The sequence below is a fragment of the Fistularia commersonii genome, chromosome 14, assembly GCF_037954325.1.
Source record: "Fistularia commersonii isolate RoL2024-O1a breed Wild chromosome 14, RoL_Fcom_v1.0, whole genome shotgun sequence".
Lineage (NCBI taxonomy): Eukaryota > Metazoa > Chordata > Actinopteri > Syngnathiformes > Fistulariidae > Fistularia > Fistularia commersonii.
The window spans coordinates 10,571,938-10,590,619 of record NC_141297.1 but is presented as its reverse complement, the minus strand read 5'-3'; the positions used below and the strand labels follow the sequence as shown (position 1 = coordinate 10,590,619).

Genomic DNA, 18,682 nt, shown 5'->3' with positions numbered 1-18,682 from the left:
GAAGCTACAGAAATAATTTCTCTGTTGAAACACACAATGTTATCTGACAGAATTTTTCACTTTGATGCATGTAGCCCAGTCAAAGTGCTTTACTCTCAGATGGATTTCAGAAGCTTGATACAGCCCACAGTGACCAATTGAGGACAAGAAGACAAAAGTAAGAAAAAAAACCCATAGGTCTTAATGCCCAGCTCTAATTTATACTATGTATTTGCGATGTTTGTTTTTTCATTTTTTTCCTGCTAGCTTACATCTTGTTTTAAATGTGACCCATATCAGACGCCCTGATACGAACTAACTAGCTGCCCAGTAAAGGGAGGACTGAAAAAAGAACAAAAAAATATCCCAACAGGCAAAGCATAAAAGTTACAGAAGGATGAGAAAAGGAATCAATTACACCCTTGCTCTTGGCACAGCAAGGTGCTTTCTAAAGTGCTCGGAATGAGACAGATTCAGCACCAGGAATGTAGCACCTCTGTCTGCATAAAGTGGGAAAACACTTGAGCCTGATGAAAGAAAATCAAACTCCCATGTGGCTCCTAATCATAACTGATCAGCATGTGGGACCCGGGTGAAAGAGAGGAAAGCCCCCCATGGTGAGCATCAAAATATTCTAGCAGTCTCTACAAATGCTTCAATGATTTTTACAAGAACTTTCCATCGACAAGAAGTTATGTTAGTTTGGTTGTGTGTGTGAGTGAGTGAGTGAGTGACGTTTAGGTATGTAGAAGGTTTAAATAGGTCTGCATAATTTTTCAGTTAGTTATGACAATGAGATTGGTATTGAAAGTGTGGTAGGATAAGACTGAATATTGTTGTGTCAGTTCAACAATACAATTGAAATGAATTACTGGTGAAGATACAAACTGTCTCATATTGAACAATTCATCCCTGTCAATGTTTTTGCTTTGGATATTGTTTCAAAGAACAACCCATAGATGTTTTTAAACAGGCAAATACCTGTTACACTAACACATAAAGTAAGAGGAAAAGACACACATAATGATGTACATATTAACACAACCACCACATTGAAGTAGCTGAAAAAAAACTGTTAAAAAAACCCCCTCTTAACCTGGGCCAACACCAACCCCAGAAGTTATATTAAGGAAACTCCCCATGGTCTGTTTGAACTGAAGACTCCTCTCAGATGAGAGGTGAAACGTTTTCAAGAAAAACTCCAGTCCAGTTGCAACAACAACATTTAACAATGATTAACCGTGAGCTGCATGGCTGAGAACCCACATAGATAAAAGGAAGGAGGAAACTCAACTAAATATTTAAGATTCAAAGCGTTTATTGTCACATCAACAGTGTAGAAACGTGTTTCCCTGTACAATGAAATTCTTACTTTGCTGTCCGCAGTGCATTTGGATATGTGCTGATAGGAAGAGTGTAAACATTATTATAAATATGACTATAAGTGTGAATATGAACAGTGCAATAGAACGGGGCAGTGCAATAAGACATTTGAGTGTAGCTTGGTGTGCAACTCAGAAAGTGCAGGTGCAAGGATGAGTGCAGTTTAAGTGGCAGTAGACTTTATATGTGCAAGAAGAATGAGAGTCAGCTGTTTAAGTGTCTGATGGCAGTCGGGTAGAGCGAGTTCTTTAATCGTGTCATTCTACCTTTCACACTCCTGCACCTCTGGCTGGAGGGTCGGAGTATGAACAATCCGTGTTGGGGGTGGGCATGGTCCTTGGCGCTGGAGGCAGCTCTCTGTGAACTCTGCGGTGGTAGCTGCTCAGCGGAGAAGGCAAAGGGGTTCTAGTGATCCTCTCTGCAATTTTAATTCTCGCAGCAGGCGTTTGTGGTCCAGAGCAGTGGTGCTGCCGTACCACACAGTGATGCAGCTGGTCAGGATTCTCTCACCAATGCAGCTGTAGAAGTTGCTGAACATCATGCCAAACCCCTTCAGCCTCCTCAGGAAGTACAGCTGCTGTTGAGCCCTCCTGACTGTCTGCGTAGTGCTGAGTAACCAGATGAGGTCCTCGCTTATGTGGACACCAAGGTATTTGAAGCCACTCATTCTCTCAACCTCAAAACCTTGGAGGAACAGTGGCTGATGGGGTCTCCTCTCCTTACTCATGTCCACTATCATCTCCTTAATTTTGTCGTTGTTTAGGGTGAGATTGTTATCCTCACACCACTTCACCAGACTGGCCACCTCCACTCTGTAGGCCGTTTTGTCTCTGCCAGTGATGCATCTTATCACTGCGGTGATAAGATGCATCTGCAGTTGGTTGCAGCAAAAGAGTCTTGCAGGATGCCCTCTGAATCCAGGGTCCAGAGTTTGATCTTTCTGATGATGGCGTTTTTTTCAGTCTCTGTCTGTACACGTGGTAGAGAAACAGAGAGGTGTGATCTGACTGTTCAAAGTGGGAGCGGGGTGCGGCTCTGTACATGCCACGGACGTTGCTGTACACGTGGTAAAGGGGGTTTTCTTTTCGGGCGGGAATCTCCACATGTTGGCGGTACTTTGGGAGTACGGTCCGCAAGCCGCACTGGTTGAGGGCGGGAACTACAATCACAACGGCATTAGGTGCGCTGTCTGGAGTGCACTGAGGATGTCATGGAGCTTGACCAGCGCTGCCGTGGAGTTAGCCCGCAGCGGGATGTAAACAGTGGCTAAAAACACAGCCATGAATTCCCTCAGTAGATAATAAGGACAGCATTTAAGCAGAAAAAAATCCACATCTGGCAAACAGTGCTTGCTTACAGTCCACAAGTCTCCACACCACACATTGTTCATGATCACACACACACACACACACACACACACACACACACACACACACACACACACACACACACACACACACACACACACACACAGACACACACACACACACACACACCCCTTCACACTTACTGGAGGCTGCAGTCCGGTGCCCTCGGTGTACAGAGTGGTTCTGCAGCTGGATGGCGGATTCCGGGACTTTGAGCCAGGTCTCAGTGAAGATCAGGGTGCAGCACTCCTTATTTCATGCTGAGATGTCTTTAGAGTGGAGGAGTCTGCTCTAATTGAAAAAAGGTGGCATGCGGCTGCATATGGTTGCCTTGGTGGACCATGGGGTAAAAATTTGACCTGGGTTATAGTAAATAATTATAAAAATGACCTTTAAACCCACATGACCTGTTTAGGTCAGATGACAGAAAAACACTAGGATCTCCTTCATTTCCTCATTTGGTATTTTCAGTGTTGCCTTTTTTTTTCCCACCCTGAAAAGTAAAAGTCATGATTTTGATCTCGAGTCAGGCTTTTTCCTGTAACTACATAAAGGTCAGTTTGAAAAACATGTCAAACAGAGCTACTGACTGTTATTGCACGCTCATGCGCACGCATGCACGCACGCACGCACGCACGCACGCACGCACACACTCAACCACACACACTTTCATTGGAAAGCTGAAATGAAACTTTTTTTCTATGTAGCTCAAATGTCTGAGAAAAACACCATGTGTCTTTGTGAACAAAAGAGATTGGTATGAAGGATGAAACTGACCCGGGCAAGTTGCTAGAGACACACAGACACCCTTGGCTTCCAAATTCTCAAGAACCTGTTGAAAAAACACATATACACACTCTGTGACTTCTAGATCCCATCTACAAATGTTTAAACCCATGTTGACTTCAAAGCTTATTAATGGATTACCCTTTGTATCAATTTGATAAAGACAAACCCTTATCAGTACAAATAATATCAATCAAGTGAACTGGTACTGAATGAATTGTCTGATCCTGAGGTCGGCAACCCACGGCTTCGGAGTCGTATGCGACTCTTTCATCCTTACACTGCAGCTCGAGTGGCTTGGGAAAATAAATCATAAGTATTTGATTGAAGTGTATTTTATTTATGTTAGTTCATTTTTTAATTTTAGTTCTAAATTGGAAGATTGTTGTCATCTTGAAATATTAAAATAAAATTATATTTATTATTTTTCGACGCTTAAAATATAAGTCACACTCGCGGAAGTCGGTATACCTGCCAAGACACTGTCAATTTGTCGAGACTTTAAACCACAGGCAGCCAAAATATGAAAAAGAAATACATACAGAGGCACCTTTATTTTAGAAGTCAAAAAGTATCTGCGGCTCCCAGTGTTTTCTTTTCCGTGGAAACTGGGTCCAAATGGCTCTTTGGGTGTTAAAGGTTGCCGACCCCTGGTCTACTCTTACTTACACACATAATGTATTTGGATGGTAAAGATGTACTGCTGTAAGGTGATACAATTACAGAGGCATTTTTCTCATAGCAATAACAAAAAAAAATGGTCTGAGTGGTAGGACTTATTAAAGACGAAACCCATACAACTACCTACTGTATGTCCTTCAAATGGAAAAGTCAAAACATAAAATGAAAGAAATTGCCAAACATTTCACTTCAAGTAGAAAATGGCTGTTAATTTTTCATTTTCATAATATGCCGCTTATCATATAGGCTTGGAAATCCAGAGTCAGGAATAGAATTCATGGTCACCAGATTGTCAAAGATTTTAATTCTTGATTGTTATATATATCTGCAGACTCACAAATCAGTGTACGACACTCCTGGATTAAAACAATGCTGTACTTTTTCTATTTCACAGAAAAATGTTGTGCTCTGTGACAGTTCAAATGCTATGGCCGAGATCAGTGTATTTCAAATGATTGCGAATTTACTCACTGCACAATTATCACTTAGAAACGTTGACGTAGCTGATCAAGACAAGCCCTGTTACCACTAGAAATGGGGAGCCTGGGGAGAAATGGGCTCTAACTTTATTCTATTCATATCTATAACATATGCATATATAATTCTACAGAAGAACAACATCCAAGTTCAGTTGCCCTGACAAGAAGACGTCGACAATAAAAACAACGAGTGTTTGCAAAAGTCTGTTTGTATTTTACTGATTAACTCACTTTGTAAATAGGAAACTTGAATGAATACAATAGGAAAGTAGTGTTAGAAAAGCAATATTTTAGAGCCTAGAAATAAATATGATAATGATAAATGGGGATATGCTAGGTCCCCAGTGCATGGGAAACCAAACATTTAAAGTATCTTGTATTTTACTAAACTGTGGTGCGTGAAAAGGTGTAGGGTGACAAGGTGAGGGTCACCCGATAATGTTTAGTGTACCATTGCAGCAACACATAGTTAACATGAACTGAGGATAAACTGAGTTAATGAGATACATAACTGTTGTCTTTCCTGTGACTGTCAATGTGACTAGACAATGAATATCAGATATAAACCCTGGCTTAATAATGGCTCAATTTTGGTGATATAAAGTGCTTTATTGAAAGTGCACAGTGTAATGATTGTTCATTAATTTAAGGCAGTGCTAAATAATTTAGTGCTTTTCTAATAGTGCAATAAATGTGTCCAAAACCAGGAGTATGATTCAGATAGAATGCTTTAACTGTCTTCATTAAGTTTACTGATTATTATCGGCAAACCCCAATAAACCAGTACAAAAGTCAGCTCTTATTATATCTCATGGTGAAATGATACATGAGGGCATGATAGTTCAAGAAAACCCAGGTGTCTCCAAAGAAATGCCCATGAACAAGTACAAAATCTAACAAAAAGTGGAAAAACAGACCCTTTTTCAAGACAAGACATAAAATAATCCTTTGATAGTCCAATGAAGGTAAAATGTTAGTACCAATAAAATCAATTTTAAGTTCTCAATTGTAAATCCTACCTGACCAAATGCTTCTGACAGCTAAACATTTCTGACAGCCGTTATACCATCATGCCCTGGATTTTGCAAAAATTTCATGCGTTCATCATATAAGTCCTTAATTTATATATTTGGATTCTCCTATCTGTAGGTGAAGCTGTGTCAAAGTTGTGAAATTTTACATTCTAAGCAAAATGAGGTTGTTACAATAGATGTGCCTGTGTGCTCATGTGAATTTAGGATTTTTTTTACATTTTATTATACCTTATCTGTCCCTTACAGGAAATTATTCCTGATCATGAATGAACTATGAGCACATGGTAGCCATTAAGCCGGGAGTGGTTAGGGGTTCAGTGTTGCTCAACAACACTGTGACAGGCCGGTAGGAGCACGGGAATCAAACCACGAATGTTCAAAGGATGACCAATCTAATCCACCGAGCCACACTGTGGCCCGACTTGCACTGCCAAATGAGTTACCTTTCCGGTCACTTCTGTTGCAGTCAAATCTGTTATTTTTAGTTTTGAACATGTATTGACTATACACTTGTGTATATTTGCGTTTTTCATTTTTGATAAAGTCTAATCCAGAAACATGTGTGCTACATTTTTTTAGTGTTAATTGCTTATGAAATCATGTTCATCTTGTGTTGATCCATTCTTTTTGCTTGTTTTTTTGTTATTACCTAATTCTCTTTGTCTCTATCCAACAAGACCTTCTCCTGCCCACTCCTGCGGCTACTCCAACTACACCCGCTAACATAGTCCATGTTTGTGTTCACTGTCTTGTCGGTACCATTAGTACAGTTATACGTGGTGCTGTTACAGCTGTGCTATATCTTCCATGTCTGGCTATATCTGTTTAGTTAACATCTTATTTATATAAATGCATTTTATTTCTTTATTTTTTTTCTTGGTTTCTGCTTGTTCACTTGTCCCATGGACTTGGGTCCACCTGTGTCATGCTTATTGTAATGGTGATACTATTGATATAGGTCATATTCAATACTGCATGCGATTCAGTTTAACAATTACAGTAATGCTAATATACGTTCTTACAAGCTCTTCTTTAAAAGCTGTCATCTTCAACGTAACATGCTTCAACATTCAGTTCAACTATTTTTACATATTTCTAAGCAGCATGGTGTGTAGATTGCCAATTTTTTTGCTTTTGAATAGAGAGAAGTTAGATAAGTTTATGGATTAGAGCAGGTGGCTTTGAAAGTAGAAAAAATCCAAACATTAAAAAAAGGAGTCATGCTATACAAGCCCATTGAACTAAATTCAATTTAGGTGTAAGGAAAGCTGACTTCAGGGCATATCATTACATACTGCATCAGATATACAATTCTTTTAATAGTGTCCATCACAGAGGACACTGCCAAAATATCTACATGTCTCAAAATATATTCAAGGACATGCCATGAATAGATCACCTTGACATTTGATACAGTGTAAGCTCTGCAAGGGGAATTGCAAGGTTATTTCCAAGTTTTCAGAAAAAATGAAAATAAAAAGAACATGTGGGTTGAGTATCCGTCGTTAATATGGGGTTATTTGTATAATTTTAGAAAATATGAAAAAAAGGAATACGTTGCAACTTTTCATGCCACCCACTCTATTTGTTCACCTTGTAAAATGCTGTTACGGCCACAGAGTCCATGAAGTTCACTCAGCTGATATCCAGAACCAGGGGATGAATATGCATCAATAACTGGGCAGAGGAAGACATAGATGTTTGGATGCTTGCTGTTCCTTCAGTTCACGATCCATTGCCTGGATGAGGAGAGCAAAGTTGAAGAAAATTACATCGGTAAAATTTAGAAGTCTAATGGAGAATTTCTCCAAACAATGTTAATATTCCATCCATTTGTGTTCAAACTTGGAGCTCAAACACATGCACATACACATATGCCAAATGCTGATACATTTATTGTACTCAATACAACTCAGGTGTTGTGAACAGTACCGTTTAGACTTTAGTTAAAAGGAATGCTTCCACCACATACAAACTGTGTGTCTGGTATGTGAGAGAGTGTGTGTGTGTGTGTGTGTGTGTGTGTGTGTGTGTGTGTCTGTGTGTGTGTGTGTGTGTTCGCTGCATGCATGCTTGCATGCATGTATCTGATATCCTCACCTGTCTTATTTCTGTGAAGAAATAAATGTCAATCGGGCTTGAGCAGGAGATTAATTGTCTCCCCAGGTACCGGCTTTGCCTTTAAAACATTAATTATTAGTTACACTTTAAATACACATTCATGTAATTAAAGCCTTGTTAGAAGTGTCTACACATGTTAAGGGGCATATCAATTGGACTGTTCCAAATGTCCATATTCTCCCTAAAGAAGAATTATTGTGGCATCTCACTGCCCTTCATAAATGCAATTTCAGTAAGGCGAAGTAAAAGGTTATGTACTAGTTTTGATCAAAAATAAAGACTAAAAAAGAGAGGCTGACTGCATTTACTCAAGAAGTTTGATAAATTCACACCTTAGGGACAAAGAGTTGTTTGCTGCATCTAATCATCACAAATGCATGAGAGCAACTTGATAAAAAGCACTGTGAGGAGTTGCTGAGCATCCACTTGTGTAACAGACTGACGAGAGGAGCAAGTGGAGGGAACCCTCAGAGCCCAGGCAGATTGTCTTTGGTGACAGTTTGCTGTTTTGATGTGTGGCAGATGGCGGTTTTGTTTTTACTGTTTTTGGCTGAGCAACAGTCGTAGGCTCCAGTACAGCATGTTTGAGTGATAATAGACTCACCTTCGCTAGGGAAATTTGCTCCAATTTAAACAAGAAAATTTAACAGCCATTAATAGTGTTCAACAAATACACAAAAGTGCAATTCTTGATCTGAAAAACTGAGAAACTTCAGCTTGTCATCACTTTCACACACGTTAACATACATTATACTCTGTTTGGGATATCAGATACTATGCATTACTTCTTTGGGTATATAACATTTTGCCATCTGTGACAATATTGGGGCGTGGTATTCAAGATGGGAAAAAGCTAGTGGAGAAAAGCCAGATGACAGACTGAAGAGTTTGTGTACTTCACGATTATGCTGGATAAATGACTCCCCCCCCCCCCTTTATTCCAATAAATAATGGTAATTTGTTCTTATTTTGCTAAATTGCACATTCAAATTCCTTGATCCATCATGTTAGAAAAATAATGACTCTTAACTGACATATAATATTAATGCACTAAATCTAAAATGCAGCCTCAGGGCAGCAAGGGCTGAGTCAGCCTCAGGGGAAGGGGGGGCCAGTGTGTCCCTGAGCCGGTCCCAAGCCCGTATAAAAGCCGAGGGTTGCGCCAGGAAGGGCATCCGGCGTAAGACTTTTGCCAAAACCAACCACTCGAATCAAACCTAATAATCAGATCATACCGGATTGGTCAAGGCCCGGGTCAACAATGACCGCCATTGGTAACGATTAGACCAACAGGGTACCAATGGAAACTTGGCTACTGTAGGTCAAAGAAGGAGAGGAGGAAGGTGTGTTCAGAAGCAGAGAGAGAAGAGGAAAGGCAAGAATCTGGGACTGAGAGTAGGGACTTTGAATATCCGGACTCTGACAGGAAAAGGTAGAGAGTTGGTTGACACGATGCAGAGAAGGAAAGTGGATATACTGTGAGTCCAGGGGAACAGGTGGAAAGGTAATATGTAGTATAATACAGGTGGAAAGGTAGTAAGAATATAATCTCTCTCACAGAATAACTTTACTTGTATTTTTACTCTTACTTTGAACTACGATAAATCAGCCAGTTTGATGTTTTCCTGAATGGGCTGTTCTGGGTATGAGACAGATTGAGTTTACCTCAGTGTAGAGTTCCTCTTCTCTGTAACAGTCTGTACCAGGAATATGACCCAGAACAACAGTACAAGAGCCGGAAGATGAGAACATGATGAAAGAGCTGCATATTAATGAGAAGAAGAGCAGGGACAGGATAATATTAAAGAGAATTAGTTGAAGGATAAATGAATGAGCTGGTGAAACCTGTCAGGGCATACACAAAATAAAAAAAATAAAGAAAGTACAATAATCATAGCTGCAATGTGGTCATGACACCTTCTTCTTTTGGGGTTTCCCAACAACCACCTCGGCTTCTCATTGCAGATGTTACAAGTTCTTATTTCTGTATTTCTGTTTTCAATTTCTCATTCAACTAGTTGTAAAAAAAACAAAAAAAACAAAACAAAAACAAACATAGCAGAGCGTGGATTACAAATAGAAAAGTATTATTCATCCGATATCCTCACAAAATCAGATCCACTCTGAGTCTGGTTTTGGAAGATTAACTTTTAAATGACAACTTAAAGTCCTGTCCTAGGTTTTTCAAATGTCGTGAATGTTAAATTTCCATACATCACCAGTGCAATTATGATATGGGACAATAATACTGACTGCTGTGTCCTGTAGATGAACATGAGCAGAGAGAAGATGACTGCCACAGCCAGATCCAGGTTTAAGACAAGAGTCGAAATGAGTGACATGACCCAAACTAACTGAGGAATAAAGGGGGAAAAAAATGAGTCTGAGGGGCAGTCTCTCTGGTGATATTCTATATGAGAGTAAATTGTGTGAGTACTTGCACGTGTCTGAGTAGAAAAACATCTTTGCATGCATGCCCACCAGGTCTAATCTGTCTGACTTCCACAGAACTCACTCATCTTTGAACTGAGCCAGTACTCCCTGCAGGTTCACCACAATAATCACTGCCAACACTGCCTGCAAACACACAACAAACAGACTGGCTGCAACTCAGCATTCCAACTGTTAGTCTCACCCAGCCAGACTATGACGTGGCATGCATCGCTGTCATGTCACCTGATGCATCAGTATGAAGTGAGAAATACAGTTTAATAAACAAAATAGTGAATTCAGATAAAACCCTTTTGGTCACTTTTTGCTCTTATTAAAGCTGTTAAAAATTGCTTTTTCCATCCAAGCAATTATACTGTTTTGTAATTCATAACTGGTTTAAGATTCAGCTATAAATTAAAAAAAAAAATTGTAAAATGTTGAAAAAGAATGACGGATAATTTAAAAGTCCAAAAACTTTAACTTGAGCCATTACCTGACAACTGAAATGTACAGCTTTATTCAGTGAAATCCATTATTTTTTGTTTTATGTATTGATTTTCAGAGTTGTGATCATAGCCATCATATAAGTTATCCAGACTGTTGTACTAGGCATGTTGATATGGCTGTGACTTGAAGGCCAGCCCCCCCCGACCCCAGACATCTCGTTCCTTATCCTGCAGAACAAGAAAGTGTATTGTATCTTATCAACATCAAATATTTGACTTCACCTTTGGCATCTACTCAAAGAGATAACCAATCTTCAACAAAATCGTAGGAATCATCAAACCTGCCATCTAAGATAAGAGATCTAAAAAAGCAGAGTAAAATGGCTGAGAACATTTTAATGGAAAATAAGTACAAAATCAGAGGGACCAATGAAATACTGCACATAAAATGATAAATGTAATGTACGACCTGAAGTATTATTACCTGTGATTTGACTCGAATACTATCCTGAACCATTCTGGGAGGGAAGAAGCGTCTGACAGTGAAGCACAGGAAAATTCTTCTAATGGTGTTGCACAGACTCAGAGCCAGCAGGTCCTGAGGTGGTTCACAAAGTAGGAACACAAACGGTGAACTTGCTTTCACCTTATTAGGCTACTGAATTATACCAGGTTTTTTTTTAGCAATTCACCATACCATCAAACAGACCTTAAAGAGTTCAAACTAAATCTGCCACTTCACAAGTGCATTCAAATATTTTAGTACTTTATTAAGGATGAGGATAATATGAGGATAATTACTGCCAAATCCACTTCTTGTAATTAAAGGGAAATTTAATATAACTGCTAAATGTGTTTGTATTTATATCTGAATATCATCCGGTTACTCATTTGTAGTCATTAATTCTAGGCTAAAAACTGATTTATCGCACTTCTCTCACTCAAATAATTTTAACTAAATGGATAGTCTAAAATGGGGGTAGAATGTTCGATCATAAATGGATCTAACATCTTGGAGGAGGAATGGTTGACCTCACCATTATTATATCTTTACTATGAATTATTTAATGAGCTCTGTTAGCCAATAACAACTATTACAATTACAGACAGCATTACATTCTTTAAAGTCCAATTTTAACATGACAAGGTAGTAGGTTATAGATTTAAACATGTTGAGATTATATTTGTCTTGTCAATTCTGTAATTGACAAACAATTACTGAATTGCCAAGACAATTATAATTGATGGGATAGCTTAAAGTAACTTGATGTTAACCATTGGTATTGCTTTTGTGACAGGTGCACAGTACACATACACTAGAAACGCAATACTTTTACTACTAGAGTTGGTAATGATATGTATGTTGGTGGGTCTTACTTGGCAGTTGTTTGACCTTGCAACATTACCATGTAAAAACATGTTCAACAATTTATACCATTCATAGTTGGTATACACATACAATATCAAAAACTATTCAGTTACTTACTCACTATAATATAAAATGTTTTTATTTTCTTGTTCCCTCCAGATGTCAAAAAGACAGACATGCAGGAATGCAGACTTTTCTTTGTATTTATTCTAGCACCGCTACAATTACTGACCTGTAATTAAAACATCTGTCCGCTTCAATTTGCAATGAAAAGTCCTGGCAGATAAATCCATGCTACAGGGAATACATTCATAAAATATGAACTCACAAACACATTCAGTCTCTGAGAATACTAAAAGATATGTGAGAATACATTTCCTGAATGGATTAGTGAGCTCAATGCATCCAGAACACAACTCCATAAATATCATCATGTTAATCCAGGTCTGTAATCTGCACAAGACTATGACAGCATCATCTTGCCTAGAGGCCATAAAATACCAAGATTGGTAAGAATGGCACGGTGGCACAGTTGTTAGTGCTTCGGCCTCACAGCACAAAGAACCCTGGTTTCCTGGATACCAACAAGGGGACCTTTCTGTGTGGAGTTTGCATGTTCTCCCCTGCTTGGGTTTCCTCCAGGTTCTTGGTTTGCTCCCACAGAGCAAAAACATGCAGGTTAATTGGGAAAAAAGTACCCCGAATGAATGAGTGACTAAATGGTTGTTTGTCTATACAAACAACAAAAATCATACAAAATCCTGCGATTGACTACCGATCAGTTCAGGGTCTACCCTGTCCTCTTGCCCGATGACAGCTGGGATAGGCTGGGATCTAGTCATACTTGACTAGAATCAATGTTATATCCATGTTTCTGGGCAAACATTGAGCCCATGGCTGATAGGAAGCTGAAACCAACGAGAGGTGTCGATAGAGCCGGAATGAATAGCCCCCTGGCCTGGGACAGAGAGGGAAGGGAGAGACTGAAAGGAGAAAAAAAACCTCAAAATTTAAAGCCTTGAATTATTTGATGAAATTACACTACTTATAAGTGCATGAATACCCAGCAGAATTGCAAACTGATAAAAGGGAACATGTGGCTCTTGTGAAACTCTTGCGAAATGACTGTTGTTTTTGCATCAGTTTGATCCATTATTGTGGTTATATAACGTTAAAGGGCAGGTTTCATTACATCCAAAAATTGTCATAGAGAAGGGCACTTGTCTTTTTGCTCAGATCTCTCTGACATTGTTTCAGATTTTCAGCAGGTGTAAATGACGGCCATAGAATAAACACTGTTGGACACAAATAACTCATAGCCAGTCAGATAAATGGAACATGGGATGAAATAATCAATTGGAGAGATAGATATGTTTGAGAAATGCACTTATTTATCATCAGTGAAAGCTTAATTTGCTTATTTTTTATGGTAAATAAACTGTCTGGGTTGTTCAGTCCTGATTAGCAGTATCTTATGTTTACAACTTTCATATTAACATCCCCTCTCTCCCTGCGTTCTAGGCTGGCAGATTGATTACTGAAGATTTATGCGTACACACACATATAGAATTTGATAGAATCACCAATGGTTACCACTAAATGTCACTGCGAGAGTTGCTGAGAAAATACGTCAACACATAAAAAGAGGGGATGAAAACAATCAACAGACAACGGCACGGTTCCAGTTCTACTAACCCAGTGGGTATGTGTCCCGCCACCTGGACCTTGTGCTGTGCAGGCAGATCCATCTGCACTGACACAATGGTGCCCAGGACTATCTGTGTGATAAACAAACAGTCATTAGATACAAATGTCGAATCATTTATTCTGTTTTGCATAGTACATTAACACAGGCACATAAATTAGTATAATCGGATAAGTGTGATGAAGAATGGAGTCCTGGTCTTTGTCTTTTCAGTCAGTTTGTATGTGTTTTTGTGTACAACACAAACATACTGTATGTGGTACACTTTTGTAAATCTGCAGGATCTCACATGTATGATTTCCTGGAAAATAAATGTTCGGTTGGGATGGACCATCATCATAATTATACACTTTTGGGTCACATATAGTCATGCATGGATTCTAAATCTAGGATCCGGAGCGCTTTCTCAAACATCAGACACAACAAATGGGTTAAGATTAGTAATCCGAATTTACAGATTATCTCATTTGAAGATCCAAAACTAAAGTTTTCCCATTTTTCCGAGAGACATTCACTTGTTTGGACCAACTGGGTGGACACTTTCTTGCTCATCCCCCCTGGTAGGCTCTTTACTTCATTCCTGTTTTATTTACAATTGTACTTGTGACTGTTCGGCAAAAGTAAATGGGATTTTGGCACAAATTTATATTTATTAACTGAAATAAAGTCTCACATGACACTAAACATCACCACCACTGTGTCACAATGATGTTTAATATATAAAGTACATCTGTAGACAGCATTGTGACTTAAAGGAGTGATGTTAGATCAGTTTTTGTGTTTTGTAATTAGTGAAAAGGCTGTAAACACTATTATCCATAAGATTTTCAACTTCAGAAAATCTTTTCGAACTGAGGTCTGCAGCTTTGGTTGCATACAGAGCATTGAACAATTTAATTGCAAGCACCATGGATCATAATAGTGTATGTGTGTGTTTGTTTTTGAGAAGGAGCGAGAGACAGAGAGAGGAAAAGAGACTCACTTGTATCAGTTCCCAGGGTATAGCCATAGGCAGCTTGTTTTTAAATTGCTCATTCAGCACCTTGCCTCCTATGAGTATCACCATGGAAACCGCAGAGACTGCCAGAACTCCTGGTACAGCATTGGTCACTTTCCACAGAATGTCTCTTACAGTCTGGATGAGTGCGCGCGCGCGCGCACACACGCACGCGCACACACACACACGCGCGCGCGCGCGCACACACACACGCACACACACACACACACACACACACACACACACACACACACACACACACACACACAGAGTCTTATATGCAACTTGAATAACTGGGGAGCGATCTATAACTGATATTCTTCATGTATTGCCAATAATGAAAAAAACAAAAAAAAAGAAAACAAAGCAAAGCAATTGCTCAATCACAGCGCAGCATTGATGAGCCTTTGAGTTCACAAAGATAACAAATAGCAAGTATTTTAGATTCTATACCTATAAAAAGCTTAAGGGGTATTATCAAATACAGGCTCAGCTGGCATGAGATCCAGGAAGTACTGCAGTAAACCTTGCAGGATTCAGAGTCTTTAAGATTATCATTCCTGTATACATTCTCAAATATTAGCATTATTTTGGTCTTGGACTGAGCCATAAATGACAGGTTAGGCTCAAATATTTGATGTTTGGATATATAACATTCAAATTGCTTCTCACTGACCTTTAATACCCAGTGATTTCTGCTTTTAAGTTACCAACTTGTACTTTGCATTTTCCAGTTTTCTTTTCAGTATGAATATTCCTGTATTATTCTCACTTAGCATAGTCCACTAAAAACACATTATGATGGTTTATTTTCATCATTTTACTCTTGGTGGTTTTGGAGAGAAGGTCAGAGAAGCCAGACTGAGATGGTTCGGTCATGTACAGATAAGGGATAGTGAATATATTGGTAGATGGGTGCTGGAATTGGAGCTGCCAGGCAAGAGGTCTCGAGGAAGACCAAAGAGAAGATTTATGGACATAGTGAGAGAGGATATGAAGGTAGTTGGTGTGAGAGAGGAAGATACAGAGAATAGGGTTAGATGGAGAAAGTTGACTCGCTGTGGCGACCCCTGACGGGAAAAGCCGGAAGAAGAAGAAGACGACTCTTTGTGGTTTTAAGCACACTAGGTTTGACTGATGTGTATGTAGAATTCATGATGATCATGTGAAGCACATGACCACTCTTGAATAATTAATACTTCATGTCTTTTGACACTGTTATATTCCAGTGATGGAGCAATAATTTACATCTAATTATGCCCTGCCCCTGTTGTGGCCTCTCTCTATGTTAGCAACCTGTCAGAAAGTTAGTAGAGGTTCCATGGTGTATTACTCCAGACATTGTCTATTCTTTTCAATACCTCCCATTAAAAGCTGTCTGTGGAGGTTCTCAGTCCTCCGGGTCATTGTTAATTCAAAATCGTTTTCTTATGGCAACTGGGCTTGATTTTCTTCCCTTGAAGCCATTTCACCACTAATCCGAGAGGAGACGCTTGTGTGTGAGAAAAACAAATATTGACAAGAATTTCTCATTAAGAGACGTAATAGCTATAGCTATATAGACAAAATTAGTTCAAAACCCATTTATTATACCAAGAGCAAACAATTGAATGAACATAGATCTTCCTATCTTAATATACAAATTAATCCTTTGAAACATGCAGACCACTTTTTCTATCAATAGAGCTCCAAATCCAAGAGCAACTAAGAATTGACTAAAGCACTTCTTGATTATCAGAACATAACAAACAGAATACCAATTTTTAAAGAAGAAGGCCCTTCATTTTAGTCCAATTCAGTTATACATGCAACACATCTTTATCCACACGTGGATTATGCAGTTTATACAAGAAACATATTTGAAGGAAGGATGGTGTTGAAAATACAGAAAAGGGAGGGTTTCACATGTGTTAGAGCCATCAGTCGGAAATCTTTCTTGTTGCAAATCTGTCAAAAATTGTTTGTTCAGAAAAACCTCCTCTGATTGGCAAAATGTTGGAATAGTGCACACCTTCTAACGTTGCCAATATCTCTTTACTATATGTATATATTAATTACATGTATAAAGTATAAAGATACATACAAATATATAAGTACAAAATGTTAATATGAAATATATGATTTGTAAATATTTCCTCTTAACATAGATGTCTGCATATCGTACTTTTCTATTATCAGACATCGCATACAGTAGATTCCTGGTAGGTAATAGCATTGTTATGTTTATGAAGTATTGTTTCGTGCGTGTGTGTGTGTGTGGACACCTGAATTAGGCCACAGAAGAAGGTGAGTTTAACAGCCACATTTACTTTGACTGCTTCCACATGAACCTTACTCTCTTCAACACTGTTGCTAAGCAACGCCACATTAGCTGTCACAGACCCAATCATGATGGCCAGGACAGCAGAAGTACCTGTGACATGTAAACAGTATATATGACCCTTTTCTCTCTGCTGTATTACTAGTTTGTATGTGATATATAACCACACAGTCAAACAGAATTAGACTTTAATCAATAAATAATAAACCGGAATGTGGGAGTACATTGTAATTCTATACTACTGTACTGGATATTTAAAGAAAATAAGTGCCTTTGGCTTTGTTTTTTCCCATATTCTGTGCAACTAGTAACTTGAAATTTGGATTTTTTAGATTTTTAGGTAAGCAAGCCGCTGAACTTTGAGAGAGCCGAAAATGATTACATTGGGTTATTTGTTTTGTGCATTTGGCATTCACCAATAAAGGTGTCTTGAAGTGCCGAATATGATCAGATGATAGATAGAGGTCTACAGACCAAAGACTGGGGGAAGTCCTGCCAACATGGAATTAGCCATACCTGGGAAAGAAAAATGGAAGAGAAAGACAGAGATGCCTTATATGAGCAACTGATACTTATACAACTGAAAGCAGATCTGAACTAAGAATAATGGAGAACTTATTTATCCATGAATCAGTGATCGTTTTTGTTTTAAACACAGAAAAATGTGGTTTTCTGGGTATCTTTAGTTTCTGAATAACTGTAGGGGAGGAAGAATTAGGAATGTCTGTCATGGAAACAGAGACTGAAAATTCATTGGTGAATTTGGGCTGTTTTGACTGTTGATAAACATTGTAGAAAGCTTGGTGATTTTGACACTAAACTACCCTGTTTTTGCCTTTAATTTGACTTGATTTTGGAGGCTCATAGCCCTTTTTGGCTACAGTTCGTTGGTTTGTAAATATTAAAGATGAGTAAAGTTTTGTAATCGAATTGGTATTTTATTTCATCATTTCCGCACGCTGTGATAGATGCGTCATCCAAACACTGACCCTACAGACCAAATCTCCAATGGTGTTTTCTTTGACGTTGTAGCGAGGCAGCCATGACAGGACAGGAAATAATCTCAGCAATATACACTTCAACTGCGGACCTGAACATCTGGAGAAACATATTTACACAATTATAGACTTGGTTTAACTTCAAAAGCTGTGCAATCATTTCCAGACCCTGAATTCAGGTTGAAGGCCAAAACTGCTACCAAGCAAGATCAAGACAGCGCTTTGACTCACCAACACTGTGCTTTCACTCTTTCCAAAAAGGACAGTGACTTCTTTTCTGCTCGTTGCCCGAGGACCTCCAGCTGCGCCTCGTCCAGGGCAACATTAAGATAAGATTGCCTGCAGAAAGGTTGGCTGTTTTGATTGGTGCTGTTGATTTGAAATCTAACTGATTGATTGCTGGCAATCAGGAACTCTTTTACTTTGTTCCCGTTTCAATGCTGAACATGTGTTTAATGTGTCTGAAGTGTCTGAGGAAGGTTACAGGACAGTCACAAAGGTGCAGTGGTAAACGTAAATGAGAGAGGAAGAGAAAAAGAGAGACACTGACCTATTCTGTATTAGCTCAACACTGTACATGTATG

The 18,682-nt window shown here is 38.9% G+C and overlaps 1 protein-coding gene and 1 long non-coding RNA gene across 2 annotated transcripts in view; both read right to left on the bottom strand.

Annotated features, from left to right (window-relative positions):
- Window positions 1-2,504: 2,504 nt before the first annotated feature.
- Window positions 2,505-3,217, bottom strand: LOC147227246 (uncharacterized). Its single transcript, XR_015107115.1, has 3 exons — window positions 3,120-3,217; window positions 2,873-3,015; window positions 2,505-2,628 (listed from the first exon to the last, which is right to left on the bottom strand). It is a non-coding gene; the product is annotated as an uncharacterized LOC147227246 (long non-coding RNA).
- A 220-nt stretch (window positions 3,218-3,437) lies between these two features.
- The window catches only part of slc26a6.1 (solute carrier family 26 member 6, tandem duplicate 1), a 21,561-nt gene continuing 6,316 nt past the window's right edge, over window positions 3,438-18,682 (bottom strand). The window contains 17 exon segments of the mRNA XM_086159993.1: window positions 3,438-3,445; window positions 3,507-3,561; window positions 7,303-7,421; window positions 7,791-7,860; window positions 7,862-7,888; window positions 9,496-9,566; window positions 10,085-10,184; window positions 10,312-10,407; window positions 10,992-11,057; window positions 11,194-11,307; window positions 12,923-13,061; window positions 13,774-13,856; window positions 14,766-14,918; window positions 16,961-17,202; window positions 17,521-17,616; window positions 18,059-18,198; window positions 18,330-18,437. Of these exon segments, the coding sequence (XP_086016119.1) occupies window positions 3,438-3,445; window positions 3,507-3,561; window positions 7,303-7,421; window positions 7,791-7,860; window positions 7,862-7,888; window positions 9,496-9,566; window positions 10,085-10,184; window positions 10,312-10,407; window positions 10,992-11,057; window positions 11,194-11,307; window positions 12,923-13,061; window positions 13,774-13,856; window positions 14,766-14,918; window positions 16,961-17,202; window positions 17,521-17,616; window positions 18,059-18,198; window positions 18,330-18,437 (1,687 nt within the window).